At 47.4% G+C, this 19,698-nt stretch overlaps 1 protein-coding gene across 4 annotated transcripts; it reads left to right on the forward strand.

Annotated features, from left to right (window-relative positions):
• Nucleotides 1-1,387: 1,387 nt before the first annotated feature.
• On the forward strand, nt 1,388-19,135 carry KMT5A (lysine methyltransferase 5A). 4 transcript variants are annotated; one of them, XM_061602792.1, is made up of 9 exons: nt 1,388-1,575; nt 5,832-5,958; nt 6,367-6,488; nt 9,866-10,016; nt 11,740-11,953; nt 13,966-14,053; nt 15,344-15,403; nt 17,147-17,337; nt 18,633-19,135. In XM_061602792.1, the coding sequence occupies exons 2-9, from the start codon at nt 5,925-5,927 to the stop codon at nt 18,841-18,843; spliced, it is 1,071 nt and encodes a 356-aa protein (XP_061458776.1). In that variant the 5' UTR covers nt 1,388-1,575; nt 5,832-5,924; the 3' UTR covers nt 18,844-19,135. The 4 variants fall into 4 exon arrangements, with proteins under 4 accessions (XP_061458776.1, XP_061458774.1, XP_061458777.1 ...); XM_061602790.1 differs by having other exon boundaries at nt 1,390-1,575; nt 9,866-10,022; XM_061602791.1 differs by lacking the exon at nt 1,388-1,575 and adding an exon at nt 4,632-4,717 and having other exon boundaries at nt 9,866-10,022.
• Nucleotides 19,136-19,698: the final 563 nt, after the last annotated feature.

The raw sequence follows: 19,698 nt of genomic DNA on the forward strand, positions 1-19,698 counted from the left end.
TAAATGTCATAAATCGTTCTCATAATCTGTGTGAAGAGTACAGTTTGTGTAGTGCTACTTATTGCATGTCTACATGGTAGTAAAGTCTGTTGTGTACCTATTCAATTGGTGTGTAGCCATTGTAGTTTAATAGATGTACAAGTGGAGGGCAGACTTCAAGGTTGTGGAATCTGCTTTGTGTTTTACTAGAGCCCTTCAATCCCCCAACAGGAGTCAGCTAGATGAGACACATGGATTTGTTTTGAGTGCTAGGTCTGAGTTGACATCCATTCATGGTTAGTCCCAAGTTTTGTTAATTTAATTAGTCTAATTTATATTGAAAGCATTTTTTGTTGTTGCTATTGTTAAACAGAAATCCATGCCCACCTGCACCTGTAGTTCCCAAACGGTGGTCTCTGAGCTTCATTTAGGTGGTCCGCTGCATGTCCACATTAAACATTCATAAAAAGGTAAAGGTGTCCCCGCACTTGTAGTGCGAGTCATTTCCGACTCTTAGGGTGACATCTTGCGACGTTTACTAGGCAGACCGTATATATGGGGTGGGATTGCCAGTTCCTTACCCGGCCTTTCTTTACCCCCGAGCATATGCCGGATACTCATTTTACCGACCACGGATGAATGGAAGGCTGAGTGGACCTCGACCCCTTTTATCGGAGATTCAACTTCCTCCTTCCGTTGGAATCGAACTCCTGCCGTGAGCAGAGATTTCGGCTGCGTTGTTAATTGTATTTGCATTGCTTCTTTGATTTCTTGTATTACAATTTGAGTTCTATGGGATGCAAATTGTAATATAAGAAAATGCAGTATAACAGATCAAAGAGGCAATGCAAATACATTTAAAAATCATACAGCAACTAGCACAGCATGCTGCAATTACTACAAAAGAGTGACAAAAAAAATTAAGTGGTTCACCAAGACCACGAGCAATTTTCAAGCTGTTTGCGGCGGGGGGGGGGAGTTTGGGAGCCGCTGTGCTAAAGATCTCCCTTCATCTCACCGCTGTGAGCTTAGGCTCCAAACCCGCACAGGGGAGTCAGCCCCACCAGACATTGTGAGACTTTTTTCTGACTACCCGCTCATGTATAAGACGTCCCTGTCAGCTCCGCGTGTTCCCGAAGCGTGATACCTCGAAGCCGATAAGGGATGCTATATTCTCGATGCGATTTCCATGCACGTGGAGCACGTCCAGCAGAGAGGAAGAACAGCCGCGACCCTTCTCCTCCAATCACATGTCCGCTCACTTTCTCACTCACCAATCAGCGGCGGACGAACGCTCATTTCAAACACTCCTTCTCGGGAAGCTGCTTTCGACTTCAAGTACAAACTGGGATCTGCGGGATGCTTTAATACACATCCAACCAGAGGCCGCATGCGCGTAAGTGGCAGAGAGGCGGACCAATCGGACAACAATGAGAGACACGGCTGTATCTTTTTGGAAGCGGTTGGTTACATTGAGGAGGCGGGGAGAGTCTCTTTGAGTCTTGCCGTAGAATTGTCAAAAAGGGGTTCCCTTTTCGGATTTGGTTGACACGGTTGATCCTGGTTGAGCTTTGCTATCCGGGATCATGACTAAAGGTATTTTATCTCCCTTTTCCATTGGCTTGGGGACTATTATGGGATGGGGTTTTGGAAGAAGGTGGGTTAGGGGAATGGGGGTCCAATAAATGGACAGAGGAACTGAGGGAGGTTATCTTGGGGAGGAGAGTTCTTAGAAGTGCATGGGAAGAGGGCTCTGTCTTTTGGGAGGGGATGATTTTGGAAAGTGAAGTGTAGCTGTGGTATGGGAGAGGGGTTAGGTGGGTGTCAAGGGTGAGTGGGAAAATTCAAATTGCCAGGGAGGAAAAATAGGGGGTACCCTCACAAGCGGTTTCCATTGATAATTCACTTCGTTCAGAATCTAAGGCCCTCCTCCGGGTACCAACCCATCGGGAAGCCCGGAGGGTGGTTACTAGATCTAGGGCCTTTTCTGTGGTGGCCCCTGAGTTGTGGAACAGCCTCCCCGAAGAGGTACGCCTGGCGCCTACACTTTTATCTTTTTGGTGCCAGGTAAAGACCTTTTTATGCTCCCAGGCATTTTAATTTTCTTAACCATTTTAATCTTTTAATCCGTATTTTTAATTTTTGTCGTATTGTGTTTTTGTAGTGTTTTTTTGTTGTTTGTTTGTATATGTTTTTATTATTTTTATTATGATATATTGTATTTTATCTTGTTTGTTCACCGCCCTGAGAGCTATTCTGCTAAGGGCGGTATATAAATTGAAATAATAAATAATAAATAAATTGTCCCCAATTAGTCAGTGATGGCGCCTCTGAAGCTGTCTTAAAAACAACAGGTAAGGGGCTGCCGCTAACTCTAGCCCTGAGGGGTGGTGGTTTCTGAGCATTTACAGAGTGCAGGTTTAAGGCAGAAGTGGGGGTTCTGTGGCCCTCCAGAATTTGCTGAGCTTCGGTTCCCATCAGCCCCCGCCAGCACAGTCAATGGTTGGGGGGTGATGGTTGCAACATCTGGAGGGCTGCAGGTTCCCCACCCCTGCTTTTAAAAGGAATGGGGCTGAAAGCGGTTGAATTGGGAGGAGGGAGGCGGACTGTGGGAAGGGATTTAAGGGCCTGACGGGCGAGATAGGTGTGTGTGGGGCAGATATGTGGTTGTCACCTGCTTTCAAGATTAGTTTACTAATGGTATGGTTTTTTTTATTAAGGCTGCAATCCTGGCCCCACTTATTTGGCATGAAGCCCCATTGAATTCAGTCAGGCTTACTTGTGAGTAAATGTGGTTAGGATTGTGCTGTAAGCCTGTGCAAATGTGCATCTGATGGTTCTGAGGGGCGCTATCCTAGGAGAGGTATTCTGTCCTGTAGGAGAGAGAGAATGCCCCTTCTAAATGGGCCCTTCCCATCCATAGATTTTGTAAGTAATTGGTAAAAATATGCTCACAAGTGCAGTTCAAGAATTTGCTTTTAGCATTTAAAGCAGTGAACAACTTGGGACCAGGAGATCTAAGGGGCTGCCTTGCCCAATATAGCCTGCCCAGCAACTGCACTCTTCAAATGGGACATTGCCTAGCTGGTACTAGAAGCTTTTAGTGTTGAGCTCCAACCCTCTGAAATTAATTACCACCTGAAATCTGACAGGTGCCTAGCGTGATGATGTTTAAGTGCCTACAGAAGGCATTTTTCTTTAGGAAGGCTTTCCCTGAAGTGTAACCCAGTCATTTGTGGAATCCTCAGTTTTATATCTGATGAAATTGTTTTGCTGTTTTTGGAGTTTGTATAGATGGTTGTATTGTTTTTTGGAGTTTGTTGGATTGATTTTATGGCTTGTAGAGCTTGTGTCTGTGAGTTTTATTATCATTTTCCCCTTGTACATTGCTTCAATGGTTTTATGCTGTGATGCAGTCGATAAATTTGTTTAATAATACATTTACTGCTTAATGATTATTGGAAGTCCTATTTTAAATGGAAAAAAAGGATCTGAACTGATGAATTGTGGAAGCTTCCAAAATAATGTTTTGCTCATAGAATAAAATATACTCTTTTTGTAACTTCCACTCTTTGAAATTGTTTAACCTTAGAAGCTAGGGAGAAGATGGGGGAGGCCTTTGTAAGGACAAAATAATTGAATAGGGGTGAAATGTGGTATTTGGGGAACCAGATGGAGACATCTGGAGGATGCGAACATGGTACTGTGTACTGGGAAATCTGTGGGGTTACAGAGTTGAGGCAGTTGTGTGTACAAAGCTGCAGGCAGAGGAGAGTGGCTGTAAGGTCCTGGCTGCATCATAGACAATGCAAACCGCCTCTGTTCAAAAAAATCCTTTTTGCTTGTGAAACTGTAAGGAAAAGCATGCAGAAGGTATTCTATGCTGAAATCCCACAATTAGAGTTGTGATCCTATACACCAGCCATCCCCAACCAGGTGTCTTCAGGATGTTTTGGAGTACAACTCCCAGCAGACACCTCCCCCCACCCCAGATGGCTGCTGGGAATTGTAGTTCCAAGCATACAGAGGGCACCCTGTCTGGGGAAGGCTGGCATACACACTTGGAAATAAGCCCCATTGAACTCGATGGGACTTCATTCTGAGCAAACACTGCACCTTCATTCTTGGGACTGACATTTATTTGCAGTGCTAATGTATTAGGCTGCCTGTATTTATGCCAAGACTGTTTTGTAATGATGTTCCTGCTTCCCCACCACAATATTTCACTCTATAGGCCAGCATGCATGGAATCTATAGGTACGGAGGCAGGGCAGAGAGCGAGAGGAAGGGCCGTAGCTCAGTGGCAGAGCATCTGCCTCACATGCGGAAGGCCTCAGGTTCAATCCCCAGCATCTCCAGGTAGGGCTAGGAGGCAATCCTGTTTGACACCCTGGAGAGCTGCTGCCAGTCAGTGCAGCAATACTGAGTGAGAGGAACCAAAGGTCTGACTCGGTATAAGGTGGCTTCCTGTGTTCCTAGAGAGAGAGATTTGGCAGATAAGGAGGAAGAGGGTGGAGAGGTTCCACTTTGTGCCGTGTCTGAGACTCCCTGCGGAACAACCAAAAGATGGAGCTGTTCCTTTAAGGCTGTAATTTTAAGAAGACCATCAGAAGAGCCTGGCTGCTGGATCAGGCCAGTGGCCCATTCTGGCAGCGGCCAACCAGATGCCCCAACGGGAAGCCCTCCCAAGCAGGACATGAGTGCAACATCTTTGGAGGGCGGGGGATACAATTTGCAGGTTTGAGCATCGCCCTTGGAAATTCAGCCAGTTGTGTCTCCCGCAATGGCCGTGCCTCTTTCCTTTTGAATGTCTATCTGCAAAGGCACTATTCAAGATGGTGGAGCCATTATACAGAGGTGTGAGGTCTAGGGGCAAAGGGAGAGCATGAGGGAGACCATTTTTGGGGTGCTGAGGGAAAAAGGTAGAAACTAAGGAAGGGTATGGAGCATGTTTGGGGGAGATGAAACAAAGATGCTGGGGACTATATGGGTGGTGGGGAGTGGGGGGTTACTCTGAAGGAATGTCAGTGAAGATTTCAGGTAGAGCAGAGTGATTCTGTTGGGGGTGTCTCAGATGGGGGTAGAAAAATCAAAGGGAATAGGCTAGTGTGGGAGGAAAGAGGTAGGATGCTTGGGGATTTGGTCTTGGAGGGTCACTTGAAATCTGGGAGCTGAAGGCTGCTGGCAGGATGGGAGGATTTGGGGGATGCTAGGATGAAAACTTTGGGGGTTGTGAGGAAAGCATATTTTCCCAAGTGGGTGGGGTGAAGAAATAAGAGCACTTCATGGCTTAATTCCAGTCTTTGTTGAAAGTGGACAACTTAGAGCCCCTCTGAGCATGTAAATACTGCCTTTCCCTCACCACAAAGTTACCAGTTGCTGTCTTTAGCCTCCCTCCCCCTCCAGCATCTGACCTGGCCGTGCCTTCAGTCTGGAGCCCGGCCTGCCTCCTCGCCTTTAAAAAAAAAATTACTATCAGAGAATGCACAACGTATTTATTAAATTTCTATCCCGCCCTTGCTCCTCAAAGGAGCCTAGAGTGGCAAACATCAAGCAATAAAACATTTTAAAAACAATTCCTGTGCAGATGTAGACTGGTAGTAGGATGAGTGGTAGCTTTAATAGAGGGATATGAGTGCATTGATACCGGGGGGGCTGCACCCCACATTTATGTGGGGACAGGGGAATGCAACTTGATGACAAGGATGATGACCTTAGTGCTGAGTTTCCATTCTAACATGTTCTCGGGCTCATATCTGGCCAGAAATGCCACCCCTCTGATGTGGCATTCCTCCCCTTGACCCTTCAATGATGATCATGATTTATTCTCATGATCGCACCCATTTCCACAGGGCTTTACCAAGCAGCAGAGGACAGGCTCATAACTCCTATTGGTGCAATGTGTGAAAGAACTCTCTCTCCCTCCTTGCTCGGTGGAGAGGGGAATGCACTCTGCACGTACTCGGGAGCTCTTCTCCGGTAAGCTTCAGATGCTGCAAGGTGGAGAGAGCCATGGCATATGAAGCAGAAGGCAGAGGGGGCTGAGGGTGGGAGGGAGACGGAAACCCGGGGCGGGGAGGAGGAGGGGGATCGCCCGTGGGCGGGGGACGGACGGGAACGACCCCCGGCTTTTCCAGTCTGCCTGGGATTCCCGAGGGGAAGCGCGACTCCGCCTGGCGGCTGGGAAGGCGCCTGCCTGCCAGGGCGCATCGAGTAATTTAAACATGGCGGTGAGGACGCGGGCACCGCCGGCGGCTCTCCCAGGAGCTGCTGCTGCAGCGCCGTCCGCGGCTAGGGCATGAGCCGGGGCAGCGCCACGCTGGAGCCTGCCGCCGCCACCTCGGCGCTCTGACCACCCGGCTCCCTCGATCTCCCCCCACCTCGCAGGCAGGAGGAAGATGTCCAAGCCCAAGGAGGGCAGAGCCGAGAGCGAGGCGGAGGGGACTGCTGCCGCCGCCACTGCCGAGAGCGCCGACAAGCGGGGCCAAGGCCGGCCGAAGATGAACGGGGTAAGGCGGATCGCTGCTTGCTCGCGCTCGCTTTCTCTGCGCCCTCCCAGCCACCCTTCCGCCGCCATCGGGTCCCCTGGCTCGCCAAATGCGAAGGCGACGAAGCGCTTGGCCTCCCCGGTGCGCCCTGGGCGCAGCGCAACGGAAGCGGACCTTAAGGGCCTGTCGGCAGCGCCGGGCGCCCGACTTGCCGGGAAGGAAGCCCCGCAGGGTGTGCCCGCGAGGGAGGAAGGGAAGGGGTGGATCGCCCTCTGACAGTCCCCCTCCGAGGGTTGCGGTCTGCAGCAATCACTGGGGAGGGGAAAGGGGAGGAACCCAATCCCCTCCCCCGTGCGTCCCGATCACCTTTTTCTATCCCTGTGCCCCACCGAGATCCTACCAATAAAATGGTCGCTGCCAGAGCCGGACTCTAGGGCCAAATGTCCAACCCGGAGCATGTTTTGAGAACCCTTTCTGTGGAAAAGACTTTTTGCCCTTTTTAAAATTTGGGGGGCGGGGAGCCTTTACACTTCCAGGAACTTTAAAAATGAATTGGAATAAAAGATCTAAACTTCTTGACTTGACAATTGCATCGCAGCTGTTGCTGTGCAAAATCGGGATTGTGACCTTCCTTCCAAGGGCCTGGCCTGTTTTTTCCCTCCAGCTGTTTCGGGCTGGTATGAGATCAGAATAGCTCTTTTGAGGGTGAGCTGGTGTTTGCTATGCAGCTTTTAAATGAATGGAGGATTGTATGTTCTACTCAAGGTAGATCCATTGAAATTAATGGACTCGTGCCCATTGATTTCAGTGGATCTGCTCAGAGTATGGCGAAAACTGAATACATCCCAGAGTAATTTATACTTTAGATGGCAGCTCTTATCAAGTAGACTGGATCAATCCCCATTTTACACATGAGTAGCTGAGGGCAGAATGGAATTAGCTGGCCAAGGTCAGTCTGTATATGGCTGAGCAAGGACTTGAACCCATGTCTCTTAGTTCCAAACCCAAAATGTACTCTCCATATAGCACTGGGAATGAAAATGAGGCATCTTTCCTCCTTTCTCCCTTGCTGCTGCTGCTGCTGCTGCTGCTGCTAATAATAATAATAATAATAATATATTTCCAAAGTGCTTCAACAGGTAAACCAGGGATGTAGTCATCCAGGGTCTCGGGGTGTATGTGCTTTAGACCCTTTACTTTTTTAGGAGCAGGGTTCCTATGTCTTCACCATCCTATGAGACAATCAGCATGAGATGGGAGTGTGTTAGCCACTGAGAAAAGTCTTCTAACGTGCTTCCTTGTCCTTTCCTGCTGATTGGTGGCAATCAGAGCGAAAGGAGATGAGTTAGCCATTGAGAAGACTCTTTTCAGCAGCTAACACTCTCCCCTTTCATGCTGATTGGCTCCTAGTGATATCTGTTGTGGGAGAAGGGATTAACATATACCGAATTCTCAACCTAGCAGCAAAAAAAAGGGGGGGGAGCGTGGGTGTGACTAACATAAAGGGACCCTGCACTTCTGAATTTGCCACTATACTACTGAGGTAAATGCTTTACAAGAATTTCTCCAGTGTCAGGGCAGTTCAGTGGTTCCTAAAGTTTCCCCCCATGGGCCACTTGAACATTGTGGAGGGCCTTGGTGGACCACTTAATGATTTTTCTGCTTGTTATAGCAGTTGTAATGTGCTGTGCTAGAGGCTGTACGAGTTGTAATTGGGTTTTTATTGCTTCTTTATTTCATATATATTGCGTTTTAATGTATTCCATAGACTTGAAATTGTAATGTAATGAAATACGATATCAGAAATACGAGAAGCAATTACACATGCATCACATTAAGTGTTCATATTAACTTCTAATCTCCCGTCTTCAACCACAAATCCACAGACGTGCCACAGACCTCCTGGATGATGCTCCGCAGATCACAATTTGGGAGCCTGTGGCCCTCCAGCTGTTGTTCAATTCCATCCTCCATCAGCCCCGGCAAGCATAGCCAGTGGCCAGGGATGATGGGAGTTGTAGTCCAATAACATTTGGAGGTCTACAGGTTCGCCTCTCTGGTCTACACCGACTGGCAGTGGCTCTCCCGGATTTTAAGCAGGGATCTTCCTCTGCACTACCTTGGAGATCTCAAGAACTGAAACTGGGACCTTCTGCGTACACAGCGGGGGCTCTTCCACTGAGCTATGGTCCTTCCCCAAAGTTAAGATCAATTTTTGGGGTGTGGTTTAAAGGGCAATTCTTCAGGCAGTGCCCCTTCTTAACATGGGGAAAAAATGGACTGCCTTCAAGTGGGTTCCTACTTATGGTGACCCCATGAATAGGATTTTCATGGTAAGCAGTATTCAGAGGGGGTTTACCATTGCCTTCCTCTGAGGCTGAGAGGCAGTGAATGGCCCAGGGTCATCCAGTGAGCTTCATGGCTATGTGGGGATTCAAACCCTGGTCTCCCAGGTCGTAGTCCAACACCTTAACCACTACGCACACTGGCTGTCCTTCATAACAAAGCAGCATATAAAGTCATTAACACCCCTTGTCCTCATAGCCTTTTATGGGATACACAATGAGCTCTTATATGCTTGCTATTTTAAAAAATCTTAAAATGACAATCTCGTCATTGCAGTCAGCCGGTTTGTGGTAACAAAAGCATTTGGGTATATGTGGGTTTCCCTCCCTGCCTTTTAGTATGGTTAATTTTTGCACCTTTAAAAATATCCAAAACTCTTCTGTCCTCCCCCACCCCCAACAATGCAATTCTATATGTATTTGCTTGGAAGAAAATTCCACCGCATTCTGCAAGCGTTATTCCCTAGGTAAGTGTGCATAGGGTTGCATCCCTATGCACAATTTTGCAATAGCACAAACCCTGCATGCTGAGTTGAACCTTTTCATGGAAGAGAAGTCCATCAGTGGCTATTAGCTAAAGCCTCCATGTTCAGAAGCAGTATACCTCTGAATGCAACAGGCGAAGGCTGTCTGTCACCTTCATGCCCCAGATGTGGGCTTGCTGGTTGGCCACTGTGGGCAGCAGGATGCTGGAATAGATTGGCTCTTTGTTCTAACCCTGCAGGGTGGTTCTTATGTTCTCAGAGGCTGTTCACATTGACTCCAGTAGCAATTTCTCCTGTGTAAGAATGTTCCTATTGTACATGTCTGCACACCCACTTACTCATCGTTGTTTCTCCCTTCCACCATCATCACCTGAGATCTTATTGGGAATTGCACATAAAGTTTTAAATCTCAACCACAGGGGCTAGAAACTTGGTGGCTTGCCCGCCCCTTCAAATGACAGCTGGTGTCGTCTACCAAATTCCATAGTTGCTTTTTAAAAGACAAAGATACACCAAGGAATGGGTTCTTTTGAACAGAAGCTATATGAAAATCTTTTACTTGCTATAGGAGAACATATTTATTTGTCAGTCCAAAATCTATACCTACATGAGTCCAAACAAACCTCCTGCTGTACGACCTCCACTTCAAGAGGAAAATTCAGCCACGCATCATGAGGCAAAATGCCAGAGCAAACCAGGAAATGAAACCTACAAGAAAGGTGATGGTAAGCATTGTTAGTGGCTGGGTTGGCTATGTGGCCCGACCTGTGCATATATGTGTGGGTTTGTTTTTAAATCGTTGCCTAAATCTCACTCATAGGAAAAATCCTTTTTCAGAAGCAGCATGTAAGCGAGATGTTCCGCACAGGGATGTTGCATCATCTCTGTGGCTGCTGTATCTCCCACCCCATGCTTTATCCTTACAGCAGCCCTTGTGAGGTGGGTTAGGCTGAAACACCATGATGGGCCCAGAGTCATCTGGTAAGCATTGTGGCTGAGCTAGCCGAGATTTGAACCCAGTTCCCCTGCCCTGCACACAAACCTATTTCCAACTTTTCCACATCACACGGACTCTCGAGGCGATGCTTATGACCTCCTTTGGAGTTCTATAGACTGGGAGTGGCGAACCTTTTTCGTCTTGGGAATCGCATTGCCCCGTTGGAAGCCTGCCAGGGTGGCACGTGGTCGGCTGATATTAAACGGAGGAAGCTGCCTTATTTCGAGTCAGACCAGTGGTCCGTTCAACTCAGTATTGCTTACTCTGGCTGGCCGCAGCTGTCCAAGGCTTCAGGCAGGAATCTCTCCGAGCTCTAACTGGAGAAGCTTGGGATTGAACTTGGGACCTTCTATGTGCAAAGCAAATGCTCTTCCACCGAGCTAAGGCCCTTCCATACTGGAGCACGCACGTGTACTATCAGAGTCTGGAGAGACTATTCGTTGACTGGCGAAACTGTGCCTGAATTGTACAGCTTCGCACTTTCAAAAAAATAGACAAATGTATTACTCATCGAAAATGAGCAGATAGGGAAGAAGACTAAGCTAGCACTCCTCCCTGGCATCTAATGCCAAATGGGGGATAACATCTGGGGCATTCCTAAGGGTCGTCCAAAGACTTGGGGTACAGGACCGTGGCACATAAACTGTGGCAATGATTTCTGCTTGCCTGCAGAGAGGACAGAGAGTGGTGTGTGAGTGTATGTAGAAATTAGCCTACTGTACAAAGGTAACAGTCATTTTTGTTGCTCTGCCAGGGGTGTAGTCATCCGGGGTCTCGGGGGGGGGGCTTAGACCCCTTACATTTTGGGGAGCAGGGTCCCTATGTCTCCAGCATCCTACAAGCCAATCAGCATGAAAAGGGAGCATGTTAGCCACTGAAAAGGGTCTTTTAACATGCTTCCTTGTCCTTTTCTGCCAATTGGAGCCCATCAGAGTGAAAGGAAGTGCGTCAGTCACTGAGAAGACTCTTCTCAGTAACTAACACTATCCTCTTTCATGCTTTCTCTTTCTCAACCCCGCAGTAAAACAGTGGGGGGGGGAGGGTGCAGCTGTGAGTAACATGAAGGGACCCTGCGCGTCTGAATTTGCCACTCCGCTACTGTGCTCTGCCCATTTCTGCCTGTGGCCTCTGCACGTGGCCCCAGGAGGGTTGCCCAGCAGGGAATGCGGCCCTTGAAGCTGAAGAAGGTTCTTCAAACCTGCAGTAGAGAAGCAAAGGTGGGGGTGGGAAGCAGAGCTCACCCATTACAAATCTGTGCAATTCCTTGGTCGCTTTAGTTGTCAGAAGGGTTGGTCTGTCTTCACTGCCTTTCCTGCCTGCTGCTCATGTGGGTTAGAATAATGTTTAAATTGGAGCACTGTTTTGACATGGTGCAAAGGAAGATGTGAGCCTCTGCCTTCTGTGCTGATTTGCATTTCCTCCCCCCTCCCCCTCATTATTTACAGACAGAATAAATATTGGCCATGCAACTGACGGTGCTATGAAATCGGAGGGCCTGGTCGAAAAAGAGAGAGGGGGTGACTCTCCGGCCTCCTTCTCTAGCCAAAAACCAGACGCCAGAGAACCTTCACGTGTGCTGCCTCCAGAGTCTGCCAACGCAGCAGACAAAAAGCCAGCTCAGAAGCAAGGAGTCAAGACCAAACCTGGGCCCAAAAGAAAGTAAATGTCTTTGCTGTCATAGTATGAAATCCACAATTTCTTCTTTTTCTGTACAATGAGCTTTGTAAAGTTCTGTCTGATCTCAATAAGTTGAAGACACTCGTCCTGCCCAAATCCTGAAGGAGCAGCTTGGTTTTGAAACAGTCTTTTAAAAACAATTTTGTCTCATTCTGAAACCAAAAAAAAGCTCCCAGAGTGGCTTGCAAATGCCACCAATTAGACATTACCTGCTCACAAGCTTATAGTGTAAAAGCGGAGCTTGGAAGATTACTTTTAAAAAGTAATGAGTTACAGTTACATGGCCCCCCAAAAGTAGTAATTACCGTTACAATTGCAATTGCTCTGAAAGTAACTGATTACTTTACTTTTACTCAAAAGTAATTGCTACAATTACATTTTAGTTACTTTTTTTTAGCTGCCTACAAGGTGCTGGCCTTGGCTGCTGCACATCTAAGTAGCCTAAAACAACATTAAAAATAAGCACACACACACAGAGGGTAGTAGAATTTTTTTTTATCCATAAGATTAACAGAATGGCATAACAGAATCTCACATCCCCTCACCCCACCCCCAGCAATCATGATAACCCAACACACATATTTTTGTTTATATATATATTGCCTCCAGCTCTTTTCTCCTTCCACTCCTGTCAATTTTTAAACAATTGTTTTCTCTACCCCGTCTTGTTCTCCACCTCCTCCCTCCTTGCCTCCTAAGCACCCATAGAGCATGAAGGAAGAACAACACTGCACAGAAGCCCAATTTGAAGCACATTGTTTTTATTCACAAATCAGAGGAGCAGAAGACATCCCCTGCTCCCCCCCAAGTAATGTGCAAAAGTAATGCTGGAAACATTACAATTACTCCTCAAAAGTAATGAAGTTACTACTTGTTCTATTACCAGCAAAATGTAATGAAGTTACCCACTCGTTACTGAAAAAAGTAACAAATTACAAGTAATTCGTTACTTGTAACTAGTTACTTCCAAGTTCTGTGTAAAAGGCATGACATGAAAGGAAAAACGGAGGCGGGGGGGGAAAGCAGGCACTCTTCCTTGGTCATGGAGTTCTTGTAATGACAAGCCAGAATGGAAAAAGATACAAGGAGAGGAGGACCAAAATTTGCTGGTCTCTCACCAGAGTCAGTGGCGAGACCCTGTAGTTTCCTCTCTTCCTTTCCTGTAGCCTGATGGAATGGCATTACATGGCCCAATAAAGCTGGGGCTAATGCCTGCTTATTGTCAGTAGGTGCCGCTAGAGTGCAGTCTGTATCAATTAAAAAAAGCTGATATGCTTAAGCAAATAGTGTAGGGTTGCCAGGTTCAGGGCCTGAGACTGATCCTGTATCTTTAGGAGAAGAGAAAGTCAGCCAAGTGCAGGTTCCACCTTGTGGTTTTTCCCATTACAGTGTTGCAAGAACACCTGCACTTGGCTGACTGTCTCTTCTCCTAAAGATACAGGATCAGTCTCAGGCCCTGAACCTGGCAACCCTAAAATAGTGCAATAGCAACACCTAGGAATAAACAATCATTGGCACATAACTAAGATGAACACACAAGAGGGAGAAAAAATGGAACCTATGGATGTGTGTTCACAAACATTAGAAAGATAATCACATAAGCTGACTGTGTAAACTCTTTGGTTGTTTATGTGGGAAGCTTTCAGAATGGGTAGAAAAAGCAGAAGTTACAATTGCTACATGATATTTGGTGCTTCGATATGATGGTGCAATCCAGGGCTGGGGAACCTGTGGCTCACAAGTTGTTGTTGGACTCTCAACTCCTGTCAGCCTCAGCTGGCATGGGCAAAGGTTAGTATCTATAGGGCCACAGGTTCGCCATCCCCAAGTCAAAGGAATGTGAGGGACACGGAGCTCTTTGTCAGGCAGAATGTGGGGATGTGGCAATCTCTTAGGTATATTCTGCACAGAGATGCTCCTGTCCCGGAGATGTGATTCTGGCTAACAAGTGGGGATCCCTTTTGCATTCATGTGGCTTTCTCCATCTCTCTCAGAGCTCAAGGGAAAACGCAACAGAACCGAAAGGTTACAGATTATTACCCTATTAGAAGAAGCTCCCGGAAGAGCAAAAAAGAATTGCAGGTACTCTCTTCTCTTGTAGCGCCTCTTAAACAACTTTACCATACATCCCAAACATCCGTCTTTAGGACAGATGTGCCACTGAGGAACTGTGTAAACTTTTATAAAGGATTCTGTGGGAATGATGGTTCTCATCTGACAGTCCAGTTCCAAATGTCTTTGTTTGCTGATTATTAAAATTCCTGGAATGGCTCAGGGAGGCTTGTTGTTTTTCCCCAGTTACTTTTTACTTCTTATTACTTGCTTTATTCCAGTTCCTTACAAGTCACGTTTCAGGGCCAAGCCCTGACAAAGCAACTTACAGAGAGAAATACAGTAGGGCCCCACTCATACGGCAGGTTCTGTTCCAGGCCCCCGCCGAAAAGCAGAAAGCGCCGGAAAGTGGGGCACTACTCAGCTGGAGTGTGCGAAGCTCCAGCCGCTGCGCTCCAGCTGACAGCAATCACCTGGAGCACATGATCAGCTGGAGCGTGGGGAGCTCCAAACACTGCGCTCTAGCTGACAGTGATCAGCTGAAGTGTGCGAGCTCCCCGTGCTCCAGTTGGAGTGTGGGGAGCTCGTGCATTCCAGCTAATCGCTGTCAGCTGGAGCGCGGTGGCTGGAGCTCCCTGGGCTACAGCTGATTGCCCCGCTGGCGCCGCCGTATTAGCAGAATGCCAAAAAGCGGGGCCCTGACAAGCGGGTCCTTATGGTAAAAGCAATATGATCCTAGGTAGAGTATGAAGCACTGAGTGAATACAGACAAATAGGTGTATACCCTGAATTAGATCACCAATATTATTTTTACAGGCAATAGTGAAAAATAATATGGTCTTAGGTCTTCTTGAATGCCAGAACTTGATGGAGTCCAATGAATGTTAACTGGAAGAGTGTTCCACAACTGCAAGGGCTACCACCGGGAAGGCCTGTCCCGTGTGCTCACCAGCCTAACTAATTTCACTTGCGTGCACACGAGCAGGACCTCGGATGCAGATCTTAGATTACGGATCTTGGATCACAAATTTTAGCAGCCTAAAGCTTTTGATTTTAGGTTTTGTTAGTAAGCCACATTGAGTTTATGGATTGTATTCAACTAAGTCCTATTCTGAGCAGGACTAGCACTGAATTAACCCCCTAGGTTGTGAATTTATGCTTGCTAGCCTGGGAGAAAGTACCACCAAACTCATTGGAATGCTATGCGTATTGACTAAGCCCCAAAGGGTTTGCTGGTACTTTCTCTTAGGAAAGTGTGCATAGGAATCCAGCCTTCGGCTCATTCTTCAAATGGCAACATATTTTCCAATCTCTTTGTAGATAGAGGAGAAAAAGCGGATAGATGACCTAATAGAAAGCGGCAAAGAAGATGGCATGAAGGTAACTGCGGCGGCATTGGTAGAAATACTAGAAGTTCTTGAAGTACAGTTCCTATCAGCCCTAGCCAGTATTACCCATGGTCAGGAATGATGGGCGGGGCTATCGCCCAGCAACTGCTAGAGCAGCTGTCCCCCAATCTGATGCCCTCCTGATGTTTTGGACAACAGCTCCCATCACCAGCTGGGGCTGATGGGAGTTGCAGTGCAAAACATCGGAAGTGCACCGGACTGGGGGGCTGCCTTGGGCTTTTATGCTAGATTTGTTCATTTTATTTTATTGTGCACCAGCAAACCTTAGGGTTCCCCTGAGCCTGCTCAAACCTTCCTCTCATCAATTGCATCGTTTTGGGTACCCAAGGATCCACCCTTGGAGAATGAGTTCATATATTTGCATGTAGCAGGTGCGGAGAAACCTTTGACCCTCCCGATGTTGCTGAGCCACAGCTCCGTTCATCCCTGGCCATTGGCCATGCTTGCTGGGACTGATGGGAACTGTAGTTTGGCAACAAACAAGCATAGGTTCTCCATAACTGGCATATAGAATCTGTATGGCTTTTTTAAAACAAAACCCTTTCTGTTCCTCTTTCCATCCTTAATCCCAAAGAATTGCAAATTTAGCATATATGAAGGTTTGTGTGCAAGAGCCACTTTGGGAAGGACCAAGTGGGATTTTTGAAGAATCTGTTTAATGCCAGTCTGTGTGTAGCTGCTGCTGCTGTGGTTTTTCTAATCTGGGAGGGAGGGACGTTTTAAAAAAGTATTGATTTAAATTACAAGTGGGGCCTGTGGCAAAATGCAGCAATATGGAATGCTCCTGTTCAGGGTGCGAGCCACGCCCTTTTCCCAGATGGTCCATTCCATTCCCCCCACCCCTCCATCCCACTTCTCCTTTTTTTTACGTCTCTGCCATCAGTCAAGCCAACATTCTGGGCTGTAAATCCCACATTCTCTGTCTACTAGCTCAAGAGTGAGTTTTAAACATTATGCAACAGAGGAATCCAGTGCAACAGTTGGGCTAGCAGAAACTCATTGTGCAACAGAGTACACAATCTATTGTGCAACCAAGTTACCAGCAACATGCTTGTGTGTTCTCTTTCACAATGATGTCCCACGGGCACAAAATATTTTGCCAGCGGAACAAGTATACTACTGCTAAATAGCTTTAACTTAGCACCCCCTTGGATATAACCCTCTGTGACCACTGAGCATGACCTCATAGGACTATTTTGGGGTTGTTGTTTTTGCATCTTATTGGGTTCCCCCCCATTAAAAAAAAAAAAAAACTTCTGCAAACCATGGAGTTCCTCCAGCCTTGCTAATACCTCACTTTTGGGTGTGAACAGTTCTGTTTTTGCTTCAGCAGGATCCATGTTTGGAGAGTAAGTTCCCTGTAAGCCAAAGTGGTGCCCTCCAGATGCTTCTGCACTCCCATCAGCCCCAGCAGGCATGGCCAACGGTCAGGGATGATGTAGTCCAGCAACATCTGGATGGCTGCAGGTCCCCCACTCCTTGCTACAGAGCTTTGGGCCTTTTCATGTCTCAAACAGGAGGCCTCTGTGCTATGCGGTACTGCTTTTGAAATTTGGGAAGTCTCCAAAAAATGCGCATAACAGGTTAGCAGGGAATCAGCTCTTCAAAGGCCGAGTGGAGGAAGTCCCACTGGATATGCGCAAGTCCATCAGTGCATCTAAAATAGATCTTTGTCCACTTGCTGATGCTTCCTCTTCCTCCATCTCCTTCACAGATCGACTTCATTGACGGCAAGGGGAGAGGGGTCATTGCAACCAAGCATTTTAAGCGGGGGGAGTTTGTAGTCGAATATCATGGGGATCTCATTGAGATCACGGATGCTAAGAAACGAGAAGCCGTATATGCCCAAGACCCATCCACTGGCTGTTACATGTACTACTTCCGGTACTTGAGGAAAACATACTGGTGAGCTTCTGTCTTTCTGCAAAGCTAATTTTTAGAGCAGGGATGGGCAACCTGTGGTCCTCCCAACAGCATTGAGAGGGATGCAGGTTCCCCATCTTTGGATTAGAGGATGGAGTGAAGTTCCTTCTGACAGCTGCCATGCTTGGAATTGTTGTTGGTTTTGCCTGAATTAAAATGGGAGGGGGGGCACATTTCATGCCAAAAAGATTTACTTCTACATTGTGTAAGAGTGAAGGATTCCACCAGTTTTTATGAAGTGGTAGTCAACTTAGGGCTGCAGTGCGTATAATCCAGGTCTACTCCAGAAGTAAACCCCACTGGGCTGTCTCCAATGTACTCTGTCCGCTAGCTAGTGCGGATGGATAAGTTTAAATGTTGTGCAATGGGAGGATCCAGTGCAATAGTGGCAGTAGCGGAAACTTGTTATGCAACGGGCTGTGCCATCTATTGTGCATTCCTCTTGTGGAACAATGTTCCTCTGGTGAAATGTTTTGCACCAGCGGAACAAGTCATACTGCTAGGTGATTTTAGCTTAGTGCCACATTGGATACAACCCATTGAGTTGAGTGGGTAAGTGTGTATATACACCCAGGTAAGTGTGTGTAGCTGGGATGGGTAACCTTAGGCCCAGGAGGTGAGTGCGGCCCTCCAGGCCTCTCTATATGGCCCTCAGGACTCTTACAGGCCACACATCCTCCCTAGTCACACCCCCTCTTGCCAGGAGAGAGTTCCCTACAGGGGGGCCTAGAGGGGCACATGTGGTCCTGAGGTTCCCCTCCCCTGCTCTAAAGTCTATATACTTATTGAGAAGATGGAACATAAACAGTCATGGCTTCCCTCCAGAGAATCCTGGGAACTATAGTTTGAGAGTTGCTAGGAGACTCGCGCCCCCCCATTCCCCTCACAGAGCTACAATTCCCAGAGTGGTTTAACAATCTATCCCTCTTCCCAAGAAATTCTGGGAATTGTAGCTCTGTTCCCAGGATTCTCTGGAGGGAAGCCATGACTGATACAGGGGTACAATATATCTTTAAAGGTAATGTGCTGATAGGGCCTCAGTATTGAGCTATGTTGGAGTTGTTCCTGGGAACGCTTTTTCCCTATGGCTATCACGACACAGATCAGGGATGCAAGACCTGTGGCCCTCCAGATATCATTGGACTCCATCACCCCCAGCCAGCATGGCCAATAGCCAGGGCAATAACATCCAAAGGACTGCAGGTGCTCCTCCACCCACCTGCCCTAGAAAAAATTGTGTGTTTCTTTATTTCCTTTTCCTCTTTCCCCCACCCCAGCGTTGATGCCACAAAAGAGACTCACCGTCTGGGAAGGCTGATCAATCACAGCAAATGCGGCAACTGTCAGACGAAGCTCCACGACGTTGACGGCATCCCCCACCTCATCCTCGTCGCCTCCCGGGACATTAAAGCTGGCGAGGAACTCTTGTACGATTACGGAGACAGGAGCAAAGCTTCTCTTGAAGCTTACCCGTGGCTGAAACACTAGCCTGTCTCTCCAGAACGAACCTTTTCTTTCTTTTTTTAAAGAGGACACAAGGGTCTTGTTTACAGCTCTCGTGGTAGATCGCTTCCAAAGCCTGCTCCGTAAACGATGATTTGAAAGTGTCTGTTGCAGGATGCACGTCTTCCTCTCTAGTCTTTGTTCTGCCAGGCAGGCAGGCAGGCTTGAAACCGAATTCCTGATGATTTTTACATATTAGGCTCGTCTAGATTCCCTATTCCTTCCCCACCTCTACCTGTTTGCAAATAAATAGAATTGATCAGTGCTTCCCAACTTAGGACCTTTGGGACAAATATGGATTTTTACAGAGGGAATTGCAGCTCTCAAGGTTTGTTCATTTTTGAAGATACAGTTTTGCTCAACTGAGGGGTGGTGGAGGGTGGGAAGGATAATATAATAAAGTAAACGTATGCAGGGGTGTGAATGTTGACCATCCCAGGTGAATGTCTGGGGTAGGAAGAGATGTCAGTCATGGCTGCAGTGAATGCTTGACACTTGCATTTAAGTAACAGTCGACCCACTCCAGGGCATGTTGGACACTTGGGAACTTCATCTGGGATTGTCAAAATTTGCATGTCGATGTTATCAGTCGCCGTAACATACGCATCAGATTTCTGCAAAGGTTGAGGGCAGATCACCCAGGGTCTTGCCAAGTAAAGATGTATCTATCCCAGTAACTCTGGATTGAGGCTGTTCAGTGATTGAGGCCTGGCATCGCCTGATTTGGACATCCATTGGCTGTACGGCCACCAGCCTTCCCTTAAAGCAGGAATGGGGAATCTTTGGTCCTCCGGATGTTGTTGTACTACAGCGTCCCTCAGTCCAAGCAAGCATGGCCAA

This window comes from Rhineura floridana, chromosome 19 (genome assembly GCF_030035675.1).
Source record: "Rhineura floridana isolate rRhiFlo1 chromosome 19, rRhiFlo1.hap2, whole genome shotgun sequence".
Taxonomy (NCBI): domain Eukaryota; kingdom Metazoa; phylum Chordata; class Lepidosauria; order Squamata; family Rhineuridae; genus Rhineura; species Rhineura floridana.

Coding starts and splice junctions, on each gene's coding strand:
- KMT5A (XM_061602790.1), top strand. CDS start 5,925: ATGCACTCTGCACGTACTCGGGAGCTCTTCTCCG. Junction 5,959..6,366: donor TACTCGGGAGCTCTTCTCCG/GTAAGCTTCAGA, acceptor CCCACCTCGCAG/GCAGGAGGAAGATGTCCAAG. Junction 10,023..11,739: donor AACCTACAAGAAAGGTGATG/GTAAGCATTGTT, acceptor CATTATTTACAG/ACAGAATAAATATTGGCCAT.